General features: G+C 38.9%; 1 protein-coding gene across 1 annotated transcript; it reads right to left on the bottom strand.

The window, feature by feature from the left end:
- Positions 1-461: 461 nt before the first annotated feature.
- Positions 462-15,283, bottom strand: emilin2b (elastin microfibril interfacer 2b). The gene is made up of 8 exons (XM_027169323.2): positions 14,716-15,283; positions 13,925-14,047; positions 11,613-11,797; positions 9,869-11,389; positions 3,371-3,538; positions 3,232-3,276; positions 2,845-2,970; positions 462-2,750 (listed from the first exon to the last, which is right to left on the bottom strand). The coding sequence occupies exons 1-8, from the start codon at positions 14,856-14,858 to the stop codon at positions 2,434-2,436; spliced, it is 2,628 nt and encodes an 875-aa protein (XP_027025124.2). The 5' UTR covers positions 14,859-15,283; the 3' UTR covers positions 462-2,433.
- Between the last annotated feature and the right edge of the window lie 434 nt (positions 15,284-15,717).

The raw sequence follows: 15,717 nt of genomic DNA, 5'->3' as shown, positions 1-15,717 counted from the left end.
AACTCCCTTAGATGGTAAAGGAAGAAACCTTGAGAGGAACCAGACTCGAAGGGGAACCCATCCTCATATGGGTGACACTGGGGGTGTGATTATAAATATACAGTCTGACAAATGTTGTATTTGTGCAAAAGATGACATGGAGTTCACATCTCCTCTTTAGTATCGCGGAGTCTAACTAGAGCTGGTAGATCTCAATATGCCTCAGGATTCTCAGAGTCGGCCTCATCTCAGTGGAGGTCTAAAACATAAGTCTAGAAATAGTTTTAGTTTTTATGTTATATTTGTTAGCTGATATAATTTCGTGCAGCGTCTATACAGTCCCATGATCAACCCTGGATTAACCAATTACTTAAACCGAATGTATTTAAATGCCATAACCAAGCAGGAAAATTTAAAGATTCATTAGTACACAAACATATGAAAGATTTTGTGAGTGTTTTGTTTGTTTTTTGTTGTAATCTTCCCTATTTCCACCCTGTTTAATTGGCCTCTGTGTATGGTTGCAGTTACAATGTTAAAGTGTTAATAATAGTTATAAATAGCATTGCCTGTCACATGTTAAGACTTTTATTGTCTAATTTAAAAGAAAAACAAAAAAACTAAGGAGAGATTTCACAATGCTTTGTTTTTTGTTGTTTCAAACTTTATTAGAGAAAAATGTAATTCATCACATTTTTAAATTACATCAAAGAATAGTTTTTAAAATGTACTTACTGTTTGTATTTTGCTTTCATTCCGAGATTGCAATAAAAAAATACACAGTTTCAGTAATGTTTCCTATTCAAAAAGCTGGTACTTTTTTTTCAATATTTCATCCAGTATTGCAATTCCAATAAAATTCCAACGAGGACGGATTTATTTTATATAAAGTCTATTACACAGTCTCAATAAGTACTTCCTAACAATGCCATAATAAATGAAAATGTATTTATTATCCATGAAATGCTTTCAATCTATTGTTTAAGTACTACAATATAGTCAAAAACTCTGGAAACCTTTGGACTTATTAGAATGATAGTTTCGAGATAGCATACTCGAGTCTCAGGGAACACAGATATATATAGTGGCTTTATCTTATGTAATATTTTATTTGCACATATTCTGTGAAGCAAGACATGTGTATTCTTGATGAATAGCTTAAAAGGAAGCACTTGGTTTTCTTAAAGCAGTAGAAATATCAGTCTGTGAAACACTTTTTCGACAATACCGAGGCAGCTTCATGTTAGCACCATCCTTGACTACATTTTTATTTTTTTTTTGTTTAAATTCTTGCCATCTTAAATGTCTTTACCGTTAATAACTGATACAAAAATTTGACACAAAATCGAGTTACTTTAGCAGAAATATCAATCCTGCATTTTAACTAATATCTTTAAACTGTAATTGCTGTTAGAGGATTCACTGCACAGAGATTTCATGTCATTAAGATCGATGCTGATAAATTATTTTCTCTTTAGAAGCTGTCTCTTTTCATCTGCTAAATAGCACTGGGGAAAATGTAACAATCGTATGAGCACCGAAATACATATCCTTGTTATGTCAGAACATAAAGAATTGTGTACCAAACTGATAAACTCCGTGTCCACATGTATCTGAGATACATGTACCTCAGTGCCTATCTGTACATCTGCCCATTTATATGGTTATCTAATCAGCCAATCAAGCAGCAGCAGCAACAGCAGCAGTGCAACACAACAATTCATGCAGATGCAGTTTAAGAGCTTCAGTTAAACATCAGAATAGGGAAAAAATGTGATCCCTGTGATTACCATGTCAGCCATGTTGGTGCCAGATGAGCTGGTTTGAGTATATCTAAATCTACAGCGATTTTCACACACACCAGTCTCTAATATTTAATTAGAGTAGTGCAAAACCACAAATGTTTGCCTGGACATTAAGTCTATAGAACCTTAAATAACCACTCTTTACAATTGTGGACATAAGAAAAGCATCTCAGAACACACAAAACAAATCAAACCTCAAGGTGACAACAGCAGGAGACCACATCAGGCTCCACTCCTGCAAACCCAGAACAGAAATGGGAGGCTATCATGAGTACATGCTTACCTCAGATTCCTGTTCCAGGCTACAGGAGTGGAACCAAATATGACAATCTTCTGTCTTATCTCATCTGCTTCAAAGCTTGATAATTGTTTAATAAATGTGTGTGAGCTCATCAGTTTCTACAATACTCAAACTGGCTCATCTGGTACTAACATCCATGACACAATTAATGTCACATTTTATTTAACTTTTATTACTTGAAGCTCTTGGCCTGTGTCTGCAGGATTTTCCTTGGCTGATTAGATAACTGCATAGCTGATCGGATGTACAGGCTTTCCTATTAAAGTGGACGTTGAGTGTAGTGGTATAACATATTTAACATACCATATATCATAATTATTAAAATGTAACCCTGAAATCTGATCATTATTATCTTTTTGCTGGCATTGGATAAAGCAGAACTCCACTAAATGTGGAAAGCACCTCGGTGGACGCTGAAACTGCCAGAGTTCCTGATGTTTTTACCACCCCCACATTCTGACCTTGTCTGAGATCAAGGACAAGGTTGGCAGAGGCAGAGCCTCCACAGAGACACCCTGTTGATGCCTTATTCTCTGCTCCAGCTGTGTCAAGCTTCTGGATGCTACGATTGGCCACTGAGAGGACTGCTTCCACACTACCTCCTTTCTCTGCCATTATCACGACACTCAACAAATACCGGCCGTCGGTGGGCACGGTGAACACACCTAGAGTACATGAAAGGATGTTTATATTGTCCTGTACTGGATTTGTCTTCACAATGTTAATAATGATATACTGTACTGAGCACGGGGGTTGTACCTGTATATGGATCATAGTGGCCTCCATCGTTCAGCAGCACTTTGTTGAAGCGGATGATGCCGATCTCTTCAGAAAATGGAAAGAGGGTCAGGCCAGCCGAAAAGGAGACACTTACACTCATAGGACCTGGAACACACACCAAAGTTAACAGAAAATGTAACGATGTACAAAGACACTTTGGTACCAAGGTTTTATTTTTTAATAATCACTATTGCTTGTTTCTTTTTAAAATGTTCAATTCATTAACATTTTATTAAATACACATTATAAGCCATAACATCCCTTTTACTCTGTTCAGCTGATTATCCTTGTATGAACTGCATTGCTCTGTACTGAAGGCTATTTCTTGGTCTTGGTCATTCTGCAAAAAACATAAATGAAAAATACCTGGAAGAATATGAGCTGTAACAGAGACTGGGACCACTGGAGCACCTGAAGCACACAAATAATATGTAATTAGCTGTTAAATGCACTCTAAGAAGTTCTAATACTGTAGCTTTAAGACAAATAGTATAAATCTACTCACCTGGAGCTGAAGAAAAGCCCTTAACAGGTGTCTTACTGCCACTGCTGCCCTGAGGGGGGTGTGATGAAAGCTTGGTTCCAGGTGGCCCTGCTTCTCCAGACTCTAGAACTGGAGCGGCTTTCTCCATGAGAACACTAGAGTCCTCCATACCAGAACGAACACCTGGACCTCGGGTGAAAAGAGTCAGGAGGAGTGATAAACTTAGGAGAAAGCAAGTAGTGAAATTTAATGACAGTAATGATGGAGTTAGCAGGTGTGGCTAGGACTAATTTTACAGAGTACCTCTGTATATTGTTATATATTTACATTTACAGCATTTGGCAGACGCCCTTATCCAGAGCGACGTACATAAGTGCTTAAATCTCTAACACTGAATACATTAATGCTGGTTCACTAGGTTACATACTTAAGATACCATGAGTTTAAAACATTTGTTCAAAGTTACAATGAAAAAGTGTCAAAGGTTTTTTTTTTTTTTTTTAAATGCAAAAGATAAGGAAAGAAGTGCTAGTTGAAGTGCTTCCTGAATAAGTAGGTCTTCAACCGCCGCTTGAAAATAGCCAGTGACTCAGCTGTCCGGACCTCTAGGGGAAGTTCATTCCACCACCTTTGGTGCCAGAACAGAGAAGAGTCTTGTAGTATACTTGCCTCTTACCCTGAGAGATGGTGGAACCAGTCGAGCAGTGCTGGTAGATCGGAGGTTGCGGGGTGCAGTGCGAGGAATGATGAGGTCTTTGAGGTAAGAGGGAGCTAGTCCATTTTTGGCTTTGTAGGCCAGCATCAGTGTTTTGAACCGGATGCGTGCAGCTACCGGAAGCCAGTGGAGGGATCGCAGCAGCGGGGTGGTATGCGAGAACTTTGGCAGGTTGAAAACAAGCCGGGCAGCTGCATTTTGGATCATTTGCAGAGGACGGATTGCGTTCATAGGTAGACCTGCCAGCAGTGCATTGCAGTAATCCAGTCTAGAAATGACAAGAGACTGAACAAGTACCTGGGCAGTCTGTGTGGACAAAAATGGCCGAATCCTTCTAATGTTGTAGAGAAGGAACCGACATGAGCGAGTCACATTTGCAACATGAGAGGAAAAGGACAGTTGATTGTCCATGGTTACCCCAAGGTTGCGAGCTATGGCTGAAGGGGAGATCAGATCGTTGTGCAAGGATATAGCAAGATCGTGACCTGGGGATGAATCACCTGGGATGAACAGCAGTTCAGTTTTGCTAGGATTGAGCTTTAACTGATGAGCAGTCATCCATGATGAAATTTCTGCCAGACATGCTGAGATCCAGTCAGAAGCTGTGGCATCTGAGGGTGGGAAAGAGAAGATAAGTTGTGTATCATCAGCATAGCAGTGGTAAGAGAACCCATGTGATGAAATAACTTCACCAAGAGAGTGAGTATACAAGGAGAAAAGAAGAGGACCAAGTACTGAGCCCTGTGGGACGCCAGTGGAGAGTCTGCGTGGAGCAGATGTCACTCCCCTCCATGTTACTTGATATGAGCGTCCTTCCAGGTAGGAGGCAAACCATTCCCAAGCTGATCCGCAAATCCCAAGACTCTTGAGGGAGGATAAGAGAGTCTTGTGGTTGACCGTATCAAACGCTGCTGAAAGGTCAAGGAGGATAAGGACGGATGATAGTTTGGCTGATCTAGCAGTATGTAGCTTCTCAGAGACATCCAAAAGGGCTGTCTCTGTAGAGTGAGCTGCTTTAAAGCCAGACTGTTTGGGATCTTGGAGGTTGTTCTGTGAGAGATAGACAGACAGTTGATTATAGACAATGCGTTCAAGAATTTTTGAAAGAAATGATAGAAGTGATACCGGTCTGTAGTTACTGATGTCTGATGGATCCAGAGCAGGTTTCTTTAGGATGGGAATAACCCTTGCTCTCTTGAAAGTAGTACCTGACCAGATGCTATGGATCTATTGACGATAGTGGCAATGAAGGGCAAGAGGTCTTGTGAGATGGTCTGGAGCATAGTGGTAGGGAGTGGATCCAATGGGCAGGTGGTAGGATTGCAGGACTGGATGAGTTGTAAAATCTCTTCTGCTGCCACAGTTGAGAAATGTGTCAACGAAGGTGTAGGGGAATCCATACTCTGAGATGTAAGTGCAGTCGGGGCTGAAGTGAAGGTCCGGCAGATTTCCTCAATCTTCTCGTGGTAGAAAGAAGCAAAGTCTTCTGCAGTCAGGGAGGATGAAGAAGGTGGAGCCGGGGGGTTGAGCAGAGAAGAGATGATGTTGTGGAATATTCGTTTCTAATGACATACTGTTTACTAAGTGTAGGGGGTATCTATACTGTGTATGAGATGATAGATAGACAGATGGATGGATGGATGGATGGATGGATGGATGGAGTTTGAACAGTTTGTGACTAGGTACATTTATCTACCTAATCACAAACTGTTCAACCTCATTCTATCCAGGAAGAGAAACAGGACCATCCTCATTTTAGCAAAGTGCTTCCGTATCATAAATGTACTGTGTAACAGCATCTATCAAAAAGAGCTCACATATAAATATTAACAAAAGAAAGAGACAAATCCACACCTGGCCAATATGTGTCCATCTTATCGTCTCGGTTTCCTATAGCTATGTATAGCTATGTAAGGGACGATCCAGCACTCAGTATTGTTTGTTTGTCTGAGGTTAATAGCAAATTTGCCACAATAACTATTGACATTAATAACAAACAATCAAAAAGCTACGTCACTAAGGGACTTGTGTAAATATTACAACATACTTCATCAGTATTTCGGTCATGGTCTAATTCTCCAGTTGACAACCGTTAAAAACGAATCATTACACAATCTACAGTACTGCCAAACCAACATATTGCACTCTCTTGATCACAAGCCAGAAAAAAGCAGGGCTTTCTCGGAATGCAGGAAGTCTAAATCATATTTTCTGTTTGTCTCTGTATCCATACTTTTACAAGTAATAATGCTGCTAAATACATCAACTTGAACCTTAACCACAGTAACCAATTTTTTTTTTACCAGCCCGAAGTCTACAAAAGGTCAAAAATGTCAGATATTCCTATTTCCTATACTGTATGTACACTTAGTCCCCACCAAGATATTCCAACATGCCCCCACACACATACTGTAAGCCTGGATGTTTTCTAACTGCACCCTTGCCAGTCATGAACACTCCACTCTCCACAAGTTAGCTTAACAATGTGATGCTGTTCACTGCTGCTAGCTTTTCAGGCAACACTTACTATGATATAAGGCTGACTCATAAAAGCGACCACATTACTGCTTATTTATGGTTGGTTTCTCTCTTTTACCCTCTCTAGGGCCTATGAGTATGTACTTGGCATGGATTTATGGTGGGGGTAAGAAGAAGGAGAGGCTCAGAGAAATTAAATGAAATGTTTCGAGGAGCAACGGTGTATATATATTATTGGCCTTGCTTTAGACATTATGGGGTCAATAAAAAAATAAGTTTGCTTGGTGAGGAAACAGGATTTCATCATCTAATCAGACTGCGTAAAAGAGATTTAAAGCTTGGACATATGTTCTAAGGCTAGAAGAAATCCAAGGAATGAGAAAGACTTTCATATAAAAATATTTACTGGTGACCGTTTTTGCTAATTACCTACTAATGCTGATCCCCTGGGGATTTGACACACAACACTCACAGAGTTTACACGATATGGTGCAAAGAATATTGACAGTTTTGTGGGAGAGAAAGAGAAGTCAGAATATAATGGCTTCCAATGGTTTAATACTATATCCCGGATGGATATAGTAACTCATATAATCACTCTGTGCAACTCTAGTCAACAGAAAAGCATCTCAGTATGCACAAAAGATCCAACCTTGTGGTAGATCAGTTATAACAGCATGACTCCTAAACACAAACTAACCCAAACTGGACAGCAAAAGGAGGTCACCAAGCCTTTTATCAAACTGTCCAGTGTGGGTATGTCTATAGAACCTGATGTGGTCGTCTGATATCATAGTGCTATATAAAGTTATCCATTTAACTACTGTTTATTGTCATTGACACCTCTTTCTACAGCCCTTCAAGCTCAGCTCCTTATTTAGCTCCATAGAGATATTATTACACTTGATTTTAAAAAACAAATGCAACATTTGTTAATAGAGGTCTATTATGGCAGGAATCACCAATCCTTGTGCTATGAACATTTTCACTGTATGCGGAGCATTAAACAATGAATGTTAATGACAGGGCTGACAGACTAGGCAGGTTTTAGGCAAGTTTTAAAATTGTTGATTTAAACTAAATAAACGAAATCGAAAAATATTTTGGTGTTTCCAATATTTGAAATATTTGCTCTAGCGTGTTTAGTGTCTGGTTTTTGTGTGGTTTGTGAGATTAAATTGGTCAGGAATCTTATTAACATATACTGGATGATTGTATGACGTTTACTCTCGAATGTCTATTACAGGGTTACTCTAAGCATTTATTAGTAATAAAAAAAAAACTGTACAAACCTCTTAAAAGAATTCATGTTTTAAGCTATGCACAGAATTTGATAACGCTGCCTCACCAAATTCTATGCTTTTGCAATGGAAAAACAACTAACCTGACTGAATGGCAGGGACTGTCAACCTTTTACAGTTTAAACATCTGTGATCATTTTATAGGAGAGTTATTAAATAGGAGTTTTTTTAATTAATTGCATTTTGTTTAACACCAGTCCTGAAATATGAAAGGTGGTTTGCCTGCCTGTAATATTTTCATGACATAACTATTGTAATACAGTTCTATCCCAGACATATAAAGAGATTAAATGTAAATGCAATAATGTAAACCACTGTGATGAAACAGTAACTACAGATGAATGACTGGATACAGTAAATGTGTGGTGCAGAGCAATATGAGCAACTTATACATTCCCATGTTAATGAACATGGCTTGTTTTTTTCCCCACAGGGGATTCAAGTCTGACCCCATGCATTATAGCAAAACCTGTTTGCTCCTGCGATTTTGTTTTCTGTTTTAAAACTTTTCCTATGTTCTACAAGTTATCGTCCTGCACTTAATGGATAACATTTTAAGAATATCAAAACTGTTGTCACTTTAAGCCCATTTGGCTCTTTAAGCAACCGCCTGATCTATCTGACAACCATAAAAATGCAGCATTTATGTAAAATCACTGGTTTTAGGCTAGACAAAGGTATTCAAAATGACATGGTCTACAAGGAGTTACTGTGACACACTTTGTATTTCTCACAAGCTCATATCAGAGCAAAGCTGATAAGCTAACTATCATTTCTCTGAAAATGGAGTGCAGTAATCAGGCAACTCCAGTAGTTTAGATAAAATGTCTATATTTATATATGCAGCTGAGAGTGGACAAAGCAGACAGGACAGAAGAAACAACAGCAGTCATAGTTCAAATGTCACTAAGGATCCACTAAGGAGAGAACACAGTACCACACACACACACACACACACACACACACACACACAAACGTACAACATTAAAGGGTTAGCTGCCTAACTCAAAGAACCTGAGCGAGTACAAGAGCTTAATTTGTTACACAGCCATAAATGGTTTGTTGTTTACTCTGTTAATAAGGTATAAAAAATTAGATTATGTACAATAGTCATGTGTTCTTGGAACGTATCACAATTAGTACCTAATTTATATTCGCTATTACAGTTTGTTGAATAAAAGCTGAGGAAGTGAAGTAATTATATTTAAATAGGAAGAAAACCACAAATGATCCTTAATGCTTCAAATGCTGGAGTGCTGCAAAGACATCATTAGCTTTTAAGTTTTTTTTAAATGCCTGCTGGCTAATCGTTACTGTTTTTATAACACAGGTCAAATGAGTAGCAGTTTTTTCTCTCTCTCTTGTGCGCTCTAATGCTCTCGTTCACAAAAAAGGACCATGTTTGGCCAGCTTTGGGCCTCATCTTGTTAAAGCAGGCAACATGTGTGTCCAATCAGAGTCCATAGAAAAAAGAACTACCTCTGTTATAAGAGAAAAGGCCTTCCTGTTAATTTTACCGTCTTTCCAATGAATAGCTAAATAATGCCAGGAGTAATATAAGCAATATACATCTTGAAGATGTTCTCATAAATCACTTTGAGAACATTTGGTCCTCAGAAAGAGCTAAATACCTTTGTATAACACACACAAACCTGAGAAAAATCCTTTTCCAAACAGTAACCTATAGGGGTGATTCCTAAACAACTATGTGTAATCTAGGCATTACTTCCAGGTGGTGCACAGCTGCTGTTTAGGGTCTCATGTGAGTTACGAGAGTTATGCAGTCTGAATAAATGTTTTTGTACTTAAAATACTCACAATGTACAACACAAATGTAGAAATGAAGAAGAAAATATAGAAGATGTAGATATGTAGATTAGAAATTATAATATGATAAATTTGTTTTCAGTGACTGTTTGCTAGAATTCAAAATAAACATTTGTTATAGTCACATTTATTTTTGTTTAATTAACATTTAGCTTTTTTCCACCACAGGAAAGTCTTCACAACTTGTTTCATGCATACCTGTATATTGTGTACGGTTGGTGGTTCCATGCTGCTTGCCTGCTGCAGTGTGCGCATTTTCTCTCAGCGTGCTGATGTCAGTAGTGTGAGTAATGACAGTGCTGTTCAGCTTTCGGACACAGTTCCAGAGGCCACTGACATGTTTGTTGAGTCCATCTTTAATACTCTTAAGACTGTCGGACATTGGTTCTAATCTACCGCAGAGCCTTTCAACGTTGACCACCCGGCCATCCATTCCAGACAAGATCTCCTCCACTTTGCTGACAGATTCTTGGCTCCTCCCACAAGCTTCCTCCAGTTCGACTAGTTTGTTATAAAGGCCACCGTCCATATGACGCTGATGGCTTTTGGTCTCATTGAGAATTTGAACTGAGCTCTCCAAATGTGCAACTTGCTGCAGAAGAGAGCTCACCTCACCCTTCAGACTCTGCATCTGTTTCTCCATATCTAAAATATTTTGGCTGTTATCTTTTGGTATAGTGTGCGATTGTATGTCTTGAATGACCTGTAGAGCTGCACTGATCTTGGTCTCCAAGGTTTTGTTCTGAGCCTCCAGTTCCTTTGCCCTCTCACTTCTTAACCTTTCCTCAAGTTTGAGGCAGTGAGTTTCTGTACTCTTTTCTTCTTGGCTAAACCTTGTGTTCAATGCCTCCTCTAAAGCCTTCTGTTGCTTGTTTGTTGCATTTACAGCATTAGCCAAGCTCTGATGCACATTCTTTAGGCTTTGGATCTCAACTTGAAACTGAGCAACTGCCAATCCTTTAGAAGTGCTATTTAAAACAAGGTGCCTCAGGTCCTGGATTTCTTGGCGCAAGTCACTTTCTTTGGATTCAAGGAGCTCAGTAAGACTTAGGTAGGAGGTCTCCTGTTCATCACAATGCTCCTTGACTGACTCTACTTTGTAGTCACAGGAGTTCTTCAAATCAGCCATCTTAATATCCATTCCCTCCAGTAGCTCCTCACGAAGTGCTTGAAGTTTTTCATCAATAAAAGCCTGGCATTGGCACTCAGTGGCCAAGGTAGAGGGAGGGAGTGGAACTGAGGTAGCACTGGCTGCCTCTTTTAGCTGGTTCATCTGGCTTTCAATCTGCTGGAGCTTGGCCTCCAATCCCTGAATGGTGTTGGTGTTGGTGCTGATTGTGTTAGAAAGGTGGGAGACCTGATTTTGAAGCTCATCAGGAACTGGAAAAATTGTTAGGTCTGAAGGCAGCACAATGCTCTCAGTTCCTCCAGTCAGTGCATCCTGTGGTTGCCGTAGGTGGCCAAGGAAGTTCAGGATTATCTTGCTTGCATCTTCTTGCAGATCTTGACGCAAGTTAGCATTTACAGTAGTCATAGCAGCCTGCATGTCAAGGACAGTTTGAGAAAGACGTTGTACTTCTTCTTCTAACTCCCGAACACGACGACTATCATGTTGCCCTCTCTGTGCTCCAGACTCTCCACCTTCATTCCAAGGGTGTCTGGTTTGTCCACTTTGTCCAAATTGTGTCCAAGGATGGGCACCAGAGGTAATATCTGGTCCTACAGGAGGAAAATAATTAGAATTAAGATTATTAAACAGTTTTTTAAGTAAGTGTATACTAACACACCAGAATGAATACAACTAAAACCACAACATCTTTAAGTGCTCATACAGGTAGTATTAAAATTAACAAAAGTCTTGCTCCTTGGTGTTCTATTTTCCCTGACTTGATCTTGATCAACCAGGATCCTAAAGCTTCTATTGTACAAGTACAAGTCCTACCAACACTCTGTTGTGGTTTGTGAATAGAGGGCAGATCTGGTTGTGGTTCCTGGACAACTTGAGGTGACAGAGCATCCTTGAGCTCCATGCAGTCATAACCACGATAACCTGGGCAACACCTCCACTCCAGCTCAGTCACCTGCTTGTAGCCCACCTTGTATGTTGGTCTTGTGTGGATCCGGTATCTAAATTCACAAATAAAAAACTAACAATTAAGTAAAGGTGAACTAGTCGAAATACAATATAGTTAATAGACCAGCACCATGTTAGCATGTCGTCTATAGATTCTAACATTCCAATACCCCAACTGTAATAGGGTTACTTTTATGAGATTTTAGCCTTTAGAGAGTTTAATAAACTGCACCTGATCTTGTAGGGATGATCACTCTGTCTGCATAGACATTCGTGAGCCCTTATGCACAGCATACACAAATTAAAAGCCTTAAGAAGAAACGGTGCAAGACAGAAATGCACGTCACATAATTCACTGATTTAATTCAAGCCTGACACACATCTGGAAAGCAGCTTTCAAGGCTGGGGGCAGTGATTTGTGTGTGTATGTGTGTGTGTGTGAGAGTGTGTGTGCGTGTGTGTGTTTGAGCTAGGGAGCATGAGCTCACACACAGCACTTGCAAAATTAATGCCAGAAGTCAACCGTAAAACTCACAGAGGACAAGTTACTTGTGGATGCCTTACATAAGTGCTTCCTATGATTTTCCATCTCCGGGACCATTTAACCAATCAGTTTTGACTTAGAACCCAGAAAAAAAATATATGATATATAAAACTTCAAGTTTCAAACCTCATCTGACATTAAAGAGAGAAAGATCACATTTATTTGAAACTTAACCAATTATCAGATCACATAATTCCACTGAAGCGGTTAACTGGATGTAAACCTGATTGACCCCACACCCCCACCCGCACCCCTACTAAATTGTATTAACATTAGATAATTTACTTATTTCATTTTATTCCAGCATCACTTTAAAAAGCTCTGGCATATCCCTTGCCTTCTGTGTTTGATTGGCTGCCTTAGGTATTAGGCAAGAACCTCAGCTACAGTGACCTCTTAACATTGTCATAAATAAGTTGGTTTCTAGAAGATATTAGACACACACACTACAAAAAGAGAAATCATTAAGGCTGAACTGGCAATGCTGTGTTGTCTATCCCCAATGGAATGTTCTGGTGATCTATGACATTATCTTAGGTCATTTCCTGTAATAGAAATGATGCCATTGGTGAAATGTAACACATATACATGCATTGGGTGAAAAACCTGATGCTGTCTTCTGTCAACCAGTGGCTGCTAGCAAGTAATCATTTGCTTACTCAGATTTGTGCTATGTTTCTGCTAACCAAAAATGTAGTCAATCACTAAGATTTTGGTGTTTTTTTTTTCTGAAATATGTGCATATCACACCGAATACAATTTCTGATGTGGTGTCATACAGGGACCCAAGGGGTCTGGCATATGCAGGGTTTTTTTTATTTTTTGTTTTGTTGTTGCAGTTGAGGACATACCACGACTTGATAATAGCAAAGTTTTTATAGTTCTATTAGCCAATGAGACTGGTGGGTTGCTTAAGAGGGTTTAAGACAAACCTCAACAGCACACATAGCAAGTATTCCTGTAATTAATGTCAAATTCTAAATTTCATTTTAATAGAAATGAAAAGGCTACATCATTCCAATAAAACTAAATAACTTACACATCACTTAACAACAGTTAAAGCAGACTTTTTTTTTTTACTTTGTTCCAACATAGATGGAGTCAAAACAATAGCTGGCTTTCTATATATCGATTTTCTGATGTACAATTACATAGATTATAATACAATGATACAATATCATTAGTAATTATGAAATAGCTCCATGCATGTCTACTTTTGATGTATGTGCATGAAAATCCATAAGCACTCTGAAAAAAACTTAATATTCACATAGCAGCATAACAAACTAATCTTTGCAGCTCATTTTGGGTCACACAAACTCCCATAGCTTCACAGGTCTAGGGTAAAAAGAAAGTAGACTTGAATGATCAACAACATTTTTTTTTGGCAAGTGGAAAATTGTGTTGGAATTCTTGCCACACTGTTCCATTAATGACCCACTTTATGATGACCATTTAAAAGGACTGATTGTTTATAGCATGCAGAGTTAAAACTAAAAATTTAGAGACAATAAGTACAGACTATTTCCTCTAAAGCTGCATGAATTCCAGCATGAATCTCTGGCCTTTTCATTACTTGAGAACTCAGGTGACCGATAAAACCATGTGTACCTACGCATGTTCTAAAGCAACTTACATTCCAGTTTGAGTACAATGAGGCTGATGTTCAGGACAGGGTGCATTGTCAGACTCCACACTTTCCATCACTCCCAGCACAGCGCACGTCACGTTCTTGTGCACTACAAATGCACACCAGTTTCTGTGCCATAAGATGAAAAGAACCGGGAGGAAATAATGCAATAATGACAATCTTCTGATCAAGGCTATATAGTAAGACAGTGAGAACCAAAAATATTTCTAAAAGAACCTGACTACATGCTAGATGTGTAGTTTTAAAGCATGACAAACTAAATAATGTGCAATAATATATATTTTTTTCTAAACTATTACACAGCTCAATGTTATAAACTGTTATAACATCTGTACCACAGTAAACCACGGTGTTATTACAGTTAATCCATGGTGTAGTAAAGTAAAACAAAGCAGCTTTCCTGACACTCTCAGAAATAAAAGGTACCAGACTAGATTTCCCCCCTTATTGTCTATATTGGTTACATATATTTAGATATGTAATAGACATATTGTGTATTTTTTCAGCTTATAATGTTATTTATTTATTCAGCTTTCAGTGTATTTTAAGCTTAAAAATGTACTTTAGTAGTCCTTAGTTTAGTATATAAATATATATATATTAAAGGTACAAATGATGTATCCTAGAAAGTCCCACCCAAAAAGGAAAGTTTGTTTATTTCTGAGAGTATAGGAGGAAAAAGAGAAGCGTATTCGTGCATGAGGCATTAAACTGTTTTAGCACTGCTTTACAGCTAAACTTTAAGCTTTACGGCTGTAAAATAAAGACACACTCACTTGTTGCGTTGTTTCGGGCTCGAGCTGGAATACGGAGCGCCTTGGAATAAACTGTATATCGACGGAGTAGCGAAAGTGAATGAAAAGGTCAGCGTGAGAAAAGCCGCAGACTGCAGCATGTAGCACACAGACGCACACTTCATCTTATAACAGCTTGTAAACTCATGTGAACAAAGTCAAAGCTGATGGTAATGTGGTAGGCTGGCACTCTCTTTCTTTCTCTCTCTCTCTCTATGTATGTGTGTGTGTGTGTTTATGGTACAGATGTTAAGGTCTCCGCCCCCCACAAGTTTTGCTGCAGCTTTATTAACACACACTGCTTCTGTCCAGCTCTCATAATTCTCCATGATCTCTCCCTCTCTCTCTGTCCCTAACTGTCTCTCTCGCTCTGTCTGTCTGTCTGTCTTTCTCCCACTCTCTGTATCTCTCATGTTCCAATACAGAGTTTCAAAACTTCATTAGATTCAATCTGTAGCGATTGGGGAATAATTTCTATTGCGCATGCGCGAAAAGTACCACAGCCTTAAGGTCAACATGAGACAACAAACTAGCTCATTTATTTAAGTGCCACCATGGAGCCCCGCTGGAAACAAAATAAGTATCCCCAGTTTATTAACCTCAGGGGAATGAGATCTTCAACCCTGATGGTCTGTTTGGGGTCATTGAAACCTTTAACAGCTATAAAAACATCATTAAGATTTAATCAGCTTGAATTTTACTAATTCATTGTACTAATAAGGATCTGAAAATAAACTCAGTGTATTTTGTAAAAATACTGTTTCAGATACCACTACAAAAATGTCTACCTAATTTACAACGGCTAGAAAAAAATGACTGAATGTAACACATTTTGCTTTGCATTTAGTTTCCGTCTGGTGTTGAGAGTCTCTCTTTGTGTCTCTCTGTCTCGATTTTACATGGGAAAGTGGGAGATAGCCCCCCACTATATTCCCAATCATAAGAAGTGTACTTGTGATTTGCAGAACAGAGGGGTAAAGCATG

Source organism: Tachysurus fulvidraco, chromosome 1, assembly GCF_022655615.1.
Source record: "Tachysurus fulvidraco isolate hzauxx_2018 chromosome 1, HZAU_PFXX_2.0, whole genome shotgun sequence".
Lineage (NCBI taxonomy): Eukaryota > Metazoa > Chordata > Actinopteri > Siluriformes > Bagridae > Tachysurus > Tachysurus fulvidraco.
The sequence above is the reverse complement of the archived record's forward strand: the minus strand, read 5'-3'. Positions and strand labels throughout refer to the sequence as shown.

What these genes read in the sequence shown, in the direction of transcription:
- emilin2b (XM_027169323.2), bottom strand. Translation starts at nt 14,858, where the DNA reads ATGAAGTGTGCGTCTGTGTGCTACATGCTGCAGTCTGCGGCTTTTCTC. An exon ending in GGGCTTTTCTTCAGCTCCAG is followed by an intron (nt 3,277 to 3,370) that starts GTGAGTAGATTT and finishes TGTGTGCTTCAG; the next exon opens with GTGCTCCAGTGGTCCCAGTC. An exon ending in CCACTATGATCCATATACAG is followed by an intron (nt 2,751 to 2,844) that starts GTACAACCCCCG and finishes CATGTACTCTAG; the next exon opens with GTGTGTTCACCGTGCCCACC.